General features: G+C 39.8%; 1 protein-coding gene and 1 long non-coding RNA gene across 12 annotated transcripts in view; one reads left to right on the top strand and one right to left on the bottom strand.

The window, feature by feature from the left end:
- Positions 1–6076, bottom strand: part of LOC125160322 (uncharacterized) — a 58478-nt gene extending 52402 nt beyond the window's left edge. The window contains exon 1 of the long non-coding RNA XR_007150211.1: positions 5941–6076. This is a non-coding gene — a long non-coding RNA (uncharacterized LOC125160322). The remainder of the gene's footprint in view (positions 1–5940) is intronic.
- Positions 6077–6295: 219 nt separating this feature from the next.
- Positions 6296–12577, top strand: part of CFAP20DC (CFAP20 domain containing) — a 246424-nt gene continuing 240142 nt past the window's right edge. For 10 of the 11 annotated variants that reach the window (XR_007150255.1, XM_047849396.1, XM_047849393.1 and 7 more), the window contains exons 1-3: positions 6296–6663; positions 8385–8474; positions 11370–11463. Coding sequence is in view for 9 of the 11 variants with exons in the window: in XM_047849396.1 (XP_047705352.1) it covers positions 6643–6663; positions 8385–8474; positions 11370–11463 (205 nt within the window). In the remaining 2 variants the exon portion in view is untranslated. Of the gene's footprint in view, positions 6664–8384; positions 8475–11369; positions 11464–12577 lie in introns of those variants that run through there. The other variant, XM_047849400.1, reaches the window with a different exon arrangement.

Here is a 12577-nt window from a genome sequence, read left to right as displayed (position 1 = left end):
TCTTGCCTTTGCAACTACGTGCCTGGAACTAGAGGGCATTATGCTAAGCGAAATTAGTCAGAGAAAGACAAATATCATATGACTTCACTCATGTGAGGACTTTAAGATACAAAATAGATGAACATAAGTGAAGGGGAGCAAAAATAATATAAATATAAATATAATATAAATAATATAAAATAATATAAAAACAGGGAGGGGGACAAAACATAAAAAACTCTTAAATATAGAGAACAAACTGAGGGTTGCTGGAGGGGTTGTGGGAGGGGACATGGGCTAAATGGGTAAGGGGTAGGTATTAAGGAATCTACTCCTGAAATCATTGTTACACTATATGCTAACTAACTTGGATGTAAATTCAAAAATAAATAATTAAAAAAAAGAAAAAAAATATCAGCTCACTTCATTTAATCTTTTCAAGGATGCATTTTACAACTATATTCATTTTTCTAAACCTAAGTGCTTATTCTATAAAACTATCTTAGAGGGGCGCCTGGGTGGCGCAGTCGGTTAAGCGTCTGACTTCAGCCAGGTCACGATCTCGCGGTCCGTGAGTTCAAGCCCCGCGTCGGGCTCTGGGCTGATGGCTCAGAGCCTGGAGCCTGTTTCCGATTCTGTGTCTCCCTCTCTCTCTGCCCCTCCCCTGTTCATGCTCTGTCTCTCTCTGTCCCAAAAAAAATAAAACGTTGAAAAAAAATTTTTTTAACTATCTTAGAGAAGTATTTATACCTAAATATTCAACTACTGGAATAGTTTTTTTTCCCCTCTGAGAAAATCATCAGGTAGTAGCTAGTTTGGGAAATTTCAAGTTAATACATGAATTTTGAAATATTTGGTCATCTAAAGGTATAGGCAGGAAAGTGTCATTAGAACCTCATCGACCAGAGAGGGGGAAAAAAATCTATCAACAGTAAAACCCTCAAAATATTTCCCTACACCCCACCTTCTTGAAAAAAGAAGACATCACTACTCTCAAATCAAAAGTCAGATGGATGGCTCAGGTATCACTAATTTTTCTCAACTTACTTTAACTATAAAATAGTCACAGTTTTGGGGCGCCTGGGTGGCGCAGTCGGTTAAGCGTCCGACTTCAGCCAGGTCACGATCTTGCGGTCCGTGAGTTTGAGCCCCGCGTCGGGCTCTGTGCTGACAGCTCAGAGCCTGGAGCCTGTTTCCGATTCTGTGTCTCCCTCTCTCTCTGCCCCTCCCCCGTTCATGCTCTGTCTCTCTCTGTCCCAAAAATAAATAAAAAACGTTGAAAAAAAAATTAAAAAAAAAAATAGTCACAGTTTTTAAATTATTCTATCAACTTGGCATTATTGTCACTCATAAGGTTATTCCATAATGTGGAAATAGAATAAAATAACTCTTCAAGTAGTAAATGTTTCTAGATTATTGTGCAGCAAAACAAACTTTGATCATCAAACCAGTATCTTTTCCTTCCCATTATGCCAAATAATTTGATTATGAACTGCAAACAAAATATAAGCTACAACTATATTGTAGTAAATACTGTATATTCTTAGTTCGAAAGAATACTATTTCTTGTCAAATTGATAATCATAGCATCTAACTTGAAGGACTACATTGACAAAGATTCCACCACCCTCAAAAACAGTAGTCTATTCCATTTTAAATGTCATCCAATATCCTTTAATAACATTAATACACCACCGAATTGCTTTCTTTGTAGAACAAAGACAAACACTTTAAAGCTTGTATAGTGCCTAATTCTTAAGGTTGTCAAATTAAGTTAATCAATTTAGCACAATTACAAAATGTACTGACTTCTTTAAAAACTGTAGAAATTAGAGAAAATGTTTCACTGTATAATGTACATAAATAACTTGGCTTAAGCCAAGTTTGTTTTAGTTTATTTTTTTGTTTTTGGTGTCAGGGCTGAATTTTGGTAGCCATGCTTAAAGTCATAACCAAATCCAAGAGTTTAGTCATGGGCTTGCATTCATCCAGATCAAGCAAGAACATCTGATATTGTGAAATCGGGTCTCTTCCTAGCTCTCATTTTGAGTTCATATTGTTAAAGTAGTACACACTCCAATTTTGCTTTATAGACACCACTATCACTGGTAAGGGTAGATTTCACCATAGACAAAACAACTTTGATCTGAGTCAGGCAGTCTTTGAAATGCCTATTGCCTGGACAGGCCCTATCCCTTATTTGCTAATCAAAGTCCATTTATAAATCTCCTGAACTTGTTGGAGTTAGGAGGGTCAGGAAATGACCCAATGACTCAATCCCTGGGCAACTGGACAGTGGACAATTACTTTCTCTCAAGGAGATAGGGAGATTGAAGTAAATGATACTGGTTTCTTCTAGCCTTAAATTGAATAAACCAGTGATAAAATAACAAAAAAACACCCGAGTAAAGAGACTTACTGATGCACTATGATTAATCACCTCCATAACTAGCTTTTCCATCAATAAACTGAGATTACTAATTCACCCATTTACTTTAACATATTTTCAACTGCTTTCTTCTTGTTTTCTCTACACCAAAGCCTATGCCTGTCTTTTAAGATTATATTCATCCTTCATCTACTCCCTCCCTCATTCACTCATCCAGGGGAACTAATGTTTTGTTATACCAGGTACAAGGTTGAGCTAGTATACTAGGCCCTAGGAATGCAACGGTAAACAAAACAGGTATGGTCCCTGCTCTCTTGAAATCGACAGTCTAACAGAGATGGCCAATATTATAAACACAACAAAATTTCAATTATTTCAGTAATGCTAAGTACTAAGATGTTATGAGAACTTATAAATAGGGGGATCTGATCAAGTCAGGGAAATCAGAGAAGGTGTCCCTGAGAAAGGAACCCCTGATCTAAACTCTGTGTTGACAGAAGTAGGCCTTAACCAAAGAAAAAAGGGAGCAAAAGTAATCTATTCAAAAGAACATATCAGCACCCTACAGTGGAAGCACACATGTTGTACATGAAGAACTAAAAGAAACTGAAATGAAGGGGGTTTCATATTGTATATATTGAACCTGGAAAGGAAGACAGGTTTATAGTCACAAAAGGGTTAGAAGCAAGAGACTGATATGACTGGATTTGTGTGTTATAAATATGACTCTGCAATGTGCAGATGGGTTTGAAGGGAAGCCAACATGGTGTGTGAATTAGGAGGCTATCATAGTAGTTCAGGGAAGAGCAAATCATAGGTAAATCTGAGTAGAGACTACAATGGAGGAAAGATAGATAAATAGGTTTAGGTGATGGATTGGTATGGGAGTGTATTATTTATCTATTGCTATGTAAAAAAATTACCCTAAAATTTAGTGTACAATAAATACCTCATAATTTCTGTGGGTCAAAAATTAGGATATGACTTAGCTGGATGCCTCTGACTCTGGCTTAGTCATAAGGCTGCAGTGAAAGCACTGACCAGGGATGCATTTACCTCAAGGCTTGACCAGGGAAGGATTCACTTCTAAACCTAACTCATGTGACTGCTGACAGGCCTAAAGTCTTCATTGACTTTTGGCTGGCGACATCAGTTCCCTGCAACATGGACCTCTCCAGGGGTATTCACAATATAGAAACTTGATTTCTTTGTATAAGGACAGAAGTAGGGAGAAGAACCAGAGCAAGGGAATAAAAGCAGCTGAGCAAGAAGGCAATCATATCTTTTTGTAACCTACTCTTGGAAATGACCTAACAGCATCATACTATATTCATTAGAGTGAGTCGCTAGGTCCAGTACACTTCCCAGGGGAGATTACACAAAGGACAAACATACCAGAAGATGTGGATCAGTGGAGGCCATCTTGGAGGCTGCTATGCCACAGGAAGAGAGGATACAGGAGGCACTGTGGTATTAGTGAGAGTGGGAAGGATGGAAAAGGCCCAGGTCTGGAGAAGTTTTATTTTGGACATGGTGAATTTGAAAGGACAAGGTTCCTTTAATTCAATCAATAAATATGTGTTTACAAAACACCTATTATGTGCCAAGCACTACTCTAGAAGATGAGATATAATGATGAACATAGAAAAAAATCCTTGCCCTCATCAAATTTACCTTCTAATAACTTAAGACAGATGATAAACATATAAACAAATAAATACAGATAATGATAAGGAGAGAAAGAAAATAACACAGGACAAAGTTGTGAGTTTCTCTTCAGCTTTGATGTTACAACATGCTTTTCAGTGACCCAGGTAGATTGTTAAAAGCCTTAAGATGTCTCCTGGATTCCCCCTGTACTCACACTGACTTTCTGCTTCTCTTAAGGCACTTATCTAAAACTTCTTTGTATTATAGTGAAAGTCACCGTTTGTGTCAGGCCAAAAATTGGGCCTCCTCTCAACCCCCAAGATGCCCACATCTACCCCTTGGAAGGTGTGAATGTTTCCTTATCTGGAAAACAGGTCTTGCAGATGTGACTAAGTTAAGGATCATGCAATAAAGAGATAAACCTGAATTATCCAAGTGAGTCCTAGATGTCATCATAATAGTCCTTGTAAGAGATACTGAGAGAAGATATACACACAAAAACAGAAAAGGTATTCATTGTGACCATGGAGGCAGAGACTGGAGAGATGCAGTCACAAGTCAAGGAATGCTAAAATCCACAAGACGCTGGAAGAAGCAAGGAGCAGATTGTCCTCGAAAGCTTCCAAAGAGAGTGCTGCCCTATTAACACCTTCATTTTTGGTCTTCTGTCCTCCAGAACTTTGAGAGAATACATTTCTGTTGTTTTAAGCACACAGTTTTTGGTAACTTGTTATAACTGTCACAGGAAACTAATACGCCCTTCCAATGTTACTCCCTATCACCAGATTCGTGGGATTTATCACAAGTTGTAATTATTTATTTACTCACCTGTTTATTGTGTCTCATCCCCTTGAATGTGTAAGCTCCATAGAGATGGGGCCTTTCCTCTATACCTAGTTTTGGCATAGTGTCTAGCATATATTACAACCATAGGAAATATCTGATAAGTGAATAAATGTCCCCAGTAGATAACAAGTCTTATTAAGACAAGAGACGATGTCTATTGGCCGTAATTCCCAATGCGTCCAGCCCAGAATCTAACCAAAGACTTATTGAACTAGGTTTGAGCTCTAGGAATCAGGGATTCTGGATTCTAGATATTTTTACTGCAACATTGTGTGGCAGCCTCACCTCTGCCTGTGTACACACCTAGCGTTAAGACTTAGTGTGTTGAAATAAGTTTGTTCCTTATCAGTTTTCTTAGCCTTGATAAGGAGCAGGTCCAGACAGCATTCATTTTCTCATGCTGTGCATGATTCACAGTGGGTGGCATACTGTAGGGGACACAAATAGTTAGGACTTTTTGGTGAATTAGAGTATCAGGCTTAGTCATAACTAAAAAGTAACATCATGTCCTTGAGTAAATTCCTAATCAATGTTGAAATGAAATATTCTCAGCTGAAAGAACACTAATCCTTAACGTCACACAGTTGTAGACCTGTGAAGCACTTGGCCTGTAGTAGGCGCTCCATGAGTGGTACCTGGTTATTAATAACACTATACCAGGAGCTAACTCAGCCTTGAGTACAACATTAGACAAGCGCACCAAATCAGCTCCATCACTTATTGGCCATGTGATCTTGGGCAAGCTATTTTACCTTTCTGAGCCAAAGACTGATAATAATAACAACCTTATAAGAGTGGTTCTGACCTAGAAACTAAATGAAATAACAGAGTAGTTAAACTTAGGAAAGTGCCTGACTCAATACTGTATGTAGTTATTATTTTGAGCAAAAACCCTTGGCTTTTTAACATGTGCAGTGATTTTGAGTAAAATACTCCTACTTCCTTGGGCCTTCTGAAACAACGAAAGGGGCTAGCAGTCCCTATAACTGCCTCAATGAGACCACGTTTGGGAACCTTCGAACCAAAGGCCATGTGAGGGTTCCACAATTCCACGCCTCTTTCCTTCAGCAACCTACCAGTTAACGGTGTTATAAAGGAGACCAAACAGACGCGACAGGTTTTCTAGAAGAGTCCAGCACCTGTGGTAGCTCTTAAACCAGGCTCATTTTAGGCTTTTTCCGCACACACAGGTCATGACCTTACAGAGCGCAAGTCACGGGTTGGGCGGTCCAACAACTCCAAGAGTGTCCCTAGGTTGCCAGGGCAACGTCCACGTCACGGCGTAGTCTCACCTGCTCATAGGCAAGAAGCCCACAGAGCTCAACGCGCAGGCGCCTCGTGGGAGCCAATGGGTGCGGCCCCATAGCTGGCGCCGCTCGGCCCCTCCCTTTTCCGATCGAATTCGGGGGCGGGGCGGCGGCGGGAGCGCGCCCGTCTCTCCCGGGCGAGCGGGCGGTTTTCGGTGGCTTCGTGGTTGGGCTCCCCGTTTCGTAGGTTACGCACGCAATCACTCCCCAGGGGGCCGCCCGGAGCCCGCCCAGGCAGCTGCGCCATCTCATGCCCGGGCACCCCTGAGGCGGGGGTCGCGATGGTGCGGGGCAGGGGCTCGACGAGGAGCTGACCAGGGGCTGAGAAGAGTCGGGGCCACGCACGAAACCCTTCCCTTACCCGCGGTGGGGCTCTGGGGCTCCGGCCCGCCGATTTCCAGCCATCAGGGTCACGCCACTCCCTGGACGCCCTGAACTCCGTGTCCCCCAAGCCCCGGGCCCCCTGCGGGAATGTTCAAAAATGAGTACCAGGTAACCCGAAACGACTCTCCAACCTGTGTGTAGTATTTTCTTCTAGGGTGAGGTAGTTCGCATTCGGGGTGAGGACAAAGATCCCTCCCCATTCCCCCATAACTGGGTCTTTTTCTGGGTGCGGAGGAAGTATTGGATGAGTGTGGTCTTCACTCCAAAAGAAAAAAGAAGAAGGGAGCCAAGGTTTGGGCATGTGATTTGGCTTTTGTTCAGTCGTCAGCTCAAGTTCTATTCAAGCTGTATGGATTGCCCGTGACTTATTAAAATGCAGATCTTAAACCCCCAACCAGACCTCCTAGACCGGAATCTAAAGGGCAGGGCCCATAAATCTTGAGTTTTACCAAGTGCCTCTCACTATTGATACACACTGGTATCTCACGTAATATAAGTAAAATATATTGCTATAAAAAAGCATATGCCCACTGTGGGAAACTTGTAAAATCAGAGAAAGCGGAAGGAAGAGGGGAGGAGTATTTTTCGAGGTACAAGGAGCTTTCTTTAAAAAGGGAGGGAAAAAACTGCCTCAGATTTAAAATTTTTTTTGATATATGACCTAATTCCAGAAGTTATAGTAATTTATAGTAATTAGTTCCTACACACAGTTTGCACATGATACTGGCTAAGTAAGAGATTAAGTGTCTTAATGTGACTGTGTTAAAACTAAGAAGCCAAAATATCTTTATATTATAGGGAATAATTAAAAGCTGGAAATTCTTTACAAAAATCAGACGGATTTGCTCATCTGCTGCTTATAATTAAAACAGACTATAAAAGAAAAGCATATTTAGTCTTCATTTCAGATTCTCAATTTCTTGCAATTAACTCTTCCTCAGAGATAATCATCTTAATTCTTTTCTTTGATAATTAAAGCTTATGGATATTCAGTTATGTGTTCAGTATTTTTACATAAGCATGGCCCTCCATATTCTCAGGTTTACAATAGGGAACACATGTCTATAGAAATGATTCTCTGTTTTTCTTGTACAGATTTTATAGATTTCCAAATTATATTAAATATCTGCAAAGATCTAGGAATGCTCAGAATAAGAATTGTCTCCCATCCCTCACTCTTTCCCAAGCTTTTTTATTGACCAGTGCCAATATATTCAATTCGCCCTTTTTTTGAATAATTATTGCTGACACTATTGAGCCCTTGCTATGTACAAGGTATTGTGCTTGATGGTCTATTTACTATCTCGTGTAATCCAACAACCCATTTTACAGATGGAGAATCAAGAAGTTAAATAGCTCTCAAGGTTGGACATTTAATAAATGCCAAAGCTAGTGTTGGAGCTCTGGTCAGTATGACTGAAAAGCTTGTAGCCACAGATAATTTATCAGAATTTATTAGCCTGGCTCTAGAGTTGAGTTTAAACCCTTTAGTCAGACATGACTAGAATGTTTTGTAAGCATGATTTATACATGGCATGTAAAGGAACCCACACTGAGAGACTGTAGGGTTTGTATAACATAATGTATATTGTGCTTTGAAAAAAAATTCCTTAAACCATTTCTCCAAGGTGACCCAAATCAGAATGGTTGTGGCTTAAGTACAATCAGGGTATAATGTAGGAGTTATAACAGGGGTAATGTTTCTTCCCAGATCTACTCAACAGACAGATGCCTGGAACAGCAGTTATAGACTCTGTGGTGGGTGTTATTTCCTCCTTAGCACTGCCTTTCACTATAATTTAAACATGTTTAATGTTTTTGTTTTCTAGGGAGGTGCATTTGTTGAAATCTTTAGTGCTCAGGGCAAAAATCCTGGAGCAAAATGGAAGATCCTTGGCAGTCCCTCTGTGATTTGGAAAGTAAGTGCTGGAAGCTAGAGCCACCTAAATCCTGGAATGAAATGAGAATGAAGGTTATAACAAAAAGGACTTGATAAGGTTTCAGAACTGTATTTACTGGTTCATTCATGATGCTGTTGGCTGCAGCTCTCCCAGAAACCACTCCTCAGTCCTTTAAGGCTTTGGCACAGGGCTCATAACCCTTCTCTGTAAGCCAAGTCCTATTGTTGTTTCAGGTGACTTCAGTGTTTGTGAGGAAAATCTCTCCAAACCTTGTGCTTCCCAATTTCTTGATTTCTTCACTTAACAACCTCTTGGGCTATGTGTCAGCCCCCACTGCCACTGTCATGCCCTGGACCTTATCACTGCAAACTGCAGGGCCTCTGAAATCAGTAAGACATTGAGACATGCCCCTCTGCCCCCGAGCTTCAGTTCTTAAGGCTGTTTGCTCAGTTACTCACTGTATTTGTTCTTCAATCTAATTGAGACCTTTAGGCCACTGGCCTTTCTACTTCCCCTGTGCTTAGTTTTATTTAGGCTTGTACGTTCTCTGTTTTCACTTCCTTTACTCTCTAGCCCAGAATCCACAGTCTGTAATTTCAGTCACTTCCTGGGCAAAACCTTGAATGCCCTTGCTTTTTGTTCTTTCATAGTGCTTGCCTAACGAAGGCCAACCGTCTCGGAATCCCCAGTCATTTATCTTTTCTGAGCTGGTTTTGGGGCTCCTCAATAACTTTGGAGAAAATATCTATAGCCTCTTAGATTAATATTCCTATAAATTCAACGTGAACAGCCTGGAAAGTTCTCTTTTTATGTTCTCTTAGTCTTTAAAATGATTATTATTATGTTTAATGTGTATTTATTTTTGAGAAAGACAGAGCACAAGCAGGGGAAGGGCAGAGAGAGAGGGAGACACAGAATCCGAAGCAGGCTCCAGGCTCTTAGCTGTCAGCACAGAGTCTGATGCAGGGCTTGAACCCACAGACCCCGAGATCCATGACCTGAGCCGAAGTCGGATGCTCAACCAACTGAGCCACCCAGGCGCCCCTAAAATGATTATTTCTTCATTATCTTCAGGGTTTCAACCACCATTCTCCCTACCCCCTACTTCCGAACCTATAACCAGGACAGGCCCTCTTCAATGACTCACCAGAAGACCTCACACCCCATTTCACAGGGCAAACTGATGCCATCAGATTGAAACTGTCTCAGCTTGCTGCCACCAGATCTAAAAACCTATATCCGTCCTTATCCTTTTCTCTTTCTCTTCTCTCCTATACAACTAAAGAGAAGAATATCTTTCTGTGGGCCTTGTTCTATGGAAAACTCTTTAAAGCTACTGTTAACTGAGTGCTTACTGTTTGCCAAGTCCAGCATTAAGCACGTTATATGTATCTATATGGTAGTCTTGTGAGATAGGTACTTTATGCCAATTTTCTGGATGCTAAAACTGAGGCTATAGAGAGAGTAAGCAACTTGCTTAAAATCCTACAGCTCTGAACTGTGAATGAGAGTTAAAAGATGCTCTGATGGTATAGAGCAGGGAGTGTAGGAAAGGCTTCCCCAAGGAAATGACATTGGATCTCTGAGAGCTAACTATATACTGTGTGGGGCTGGTAGAGAGAAGAGTGTTTCAAGTAAAGGGAAAAGCACATACCAATTCCTTGTGCAGGAGAGAGCTTAGAATTTTTAAGAGATTGCAAGAAGGCCACTAAGGCCAGGACTGAAAGAGAGAGAGAGAGAAAGATTGAGGTTTGAAAAACTGGGCAGCGACCAGACCACGTGGCAGGTTATGGACTGTGTTGATGATTTGGGTAAGCTGTTGAAAGGTTTTAAGTATATGCCTAACTTGTGTATAGATGGAATAAATAATACACTTAGTCTATGTGTGTTCATTTCAAATACGTGAGAGATGCTGTTGTGATGGATACAATACAGATTTATTTTAATGTTATTTAATTCTTAGCAGCCATTAGTTACAATGCATTTCTTAACACATACAGAATGGAAGATTGGTAGGATCTGTGAAATATTGTAACAGGTATTTATACTCAGATTTCGAATTTGCTTCAAAAAAAATAGAAAAAAATTTCTATTCCCACTTTAAGTCATGTAAATTGGACTGTCACGTATAAGGAGGCTTTTTATTTTCAGGCTTTGTTTTGTTTATGTTTCTCCTACATTAGATTTTTTTTAAGTTACCTTAATTGTTAACACTTTACTTTGTACTGATTTTAAGTAGGTGATACATAGAACTTCACATTAGGGCACTAGTAAAATAAGGCAATAATTAATTCTGTATGAGCCATGGCCAGGCACCAAGGAACTTATGGACTGGATACAGTTTAGGTTAGATGATTTTTTTTAATGTTTATTTATTTTTGAGAGACAGCACAAGTGGGTGAGGAGCAGAGAGAGAGGGAGACACAGAATCTGAAGCAGGCTCCAGGCTCTGAGCTGTCAGCGCAGAGCCTGACACAGGGTTCAAACTCGTGAAACACAAGATGGTGACCTGAGCCGAAATCTGACACTTAACCGACTGAGCCACCCAGGCACCCGTAGATGATTTTTTTGTACTGTAACACAGAGTGATGTTCAGCCTGTGCCATTAGAAATACATAAATAAAGTGAGAAGAAGAGTAACTAAGCACTGGAAACTAAATTAGTAGTGGGAATCCCTGAAACTGGGGAACTTCTTACAGTTTGGGAGGAAGAGTTTCTTGATACAAGAGGATTTTTCAAGTGACATAGTGTGGCTTCTGTAGTCCAGTTCCCAGCACATTTCAGGGTGAAAGTATCATCAAGGCCTGAGCCTGCTTTTAAGTCATTTGAATCTGGGACTTTTTTTCCTGTAGGTTTGCAGCTCCAATTTTATAATAGAAGCCAAATACCATTGTTTATATTTTTGTTCTACAGGAGTTTGATAAAGAAGCTAAAAGCTTTGTGTTTGTCCTGGAAGGCAGCAGCCAAACAAACAAAATCCAGTTACCAAAGGAGAATAAGCAAATCCGTAAGTAAGATTTTTAATATTAGAGCTTAACATTTGATTCTTAAAGTTATACTTTTAGGTCTACTACACAGGCATTAATTTGATTTTTACTGTCATCTGTTTACTTAAAGTGATAGGCTTGTTTTTAATTTAGGAAGTAACCTTTGCCAGGCTTTATATAATATGTATTGAATATATATAAATATTATATAAATACATATATTCTGTTTCAATGTTAGTTTGAAATCTGGAAGTGTTTTTAAGAAGATTTAGAAGATTATTTGATAGCCATTGATTATCATAGTACTGATAGTTATTGAGTAATTAGTATGTGCCTATGATTTCCCTAGCATTTCACATTTATTAACTCTCTTAATCCTGACATTGGTTCTTTTGCAATGAACACACTGAGGTTGGCTCCTCATCAAGAAATCAGAGAGTTAAGGGTAAGCTTTGAAATAAACCCAGGAGTTCTAAATGATAGGAATGAATTCATGAGAAAAAGTTGTGTAAGAAACTATAGAAGGCATTACTTAATGACACATCAACTTGTAATACCATTAGGAATATTAATATTTAATATGTTTAGATATAAATGTGTTTCAACAAAAGCCCAAAGAGTAGATTTTCAATTCTTACATTGGAAATTCTGATCAGCATTTTAAAGCAGAAGGAACCTTGAGAGATCACCTGAATTTACAATCAGAAGCCCAGTTATTGGCAGAACCAAGGTTAAAATTCAGGACTCTATCACCTATCAAATTGGGCTTTGAGTAAACTGATGGCAATGTAAGAAATATAGTTTTTCAAAATGATTAATCAGATTTTCATCAACTTTATGCTATGTATTTATTAACTATAGATTTCAGGTGGTTTATTAAGTATAAGCAGCCAGTTATTTTTTTATGTTAATCATTTACTTATCTGTTCCTTTATCAATTAAGAACATTGATTGAGGGGCACTTGGATGGCCCAGTCAGTTGAATGTCCAGCTGTTGATTTTGGCTTAGGTCTTAATCCCAGGGTCATGGGATCAAGTGCCCCTGTCTGGCTCCACACTGAGCATGGGGCCTGCTTATGATTCTTTCTTCTCTCCCTCTTCCCTTCTCCCCTACTTGCACTCTCTCTCTCAAAA

The sequence above is a fragment of the Prionailurus viverrinus genome, chromosome A2 (genome assembly GCF_022837055.1).
Source record: "Prionailurus viverrinus isolate Anna chromosome A2, UM_Priviv_1.0, whole genome shotgun sequence".
NCBI classification, from domain to species: Eukaryota; Metazoa; Chordata; class Mammalia; order Carnivora; family Felidae; genus Prionailurus; species Prionailurus viverrinus.
This window is presented reverse-complemented; position numbering and strand designations above follow the sequence as displayed.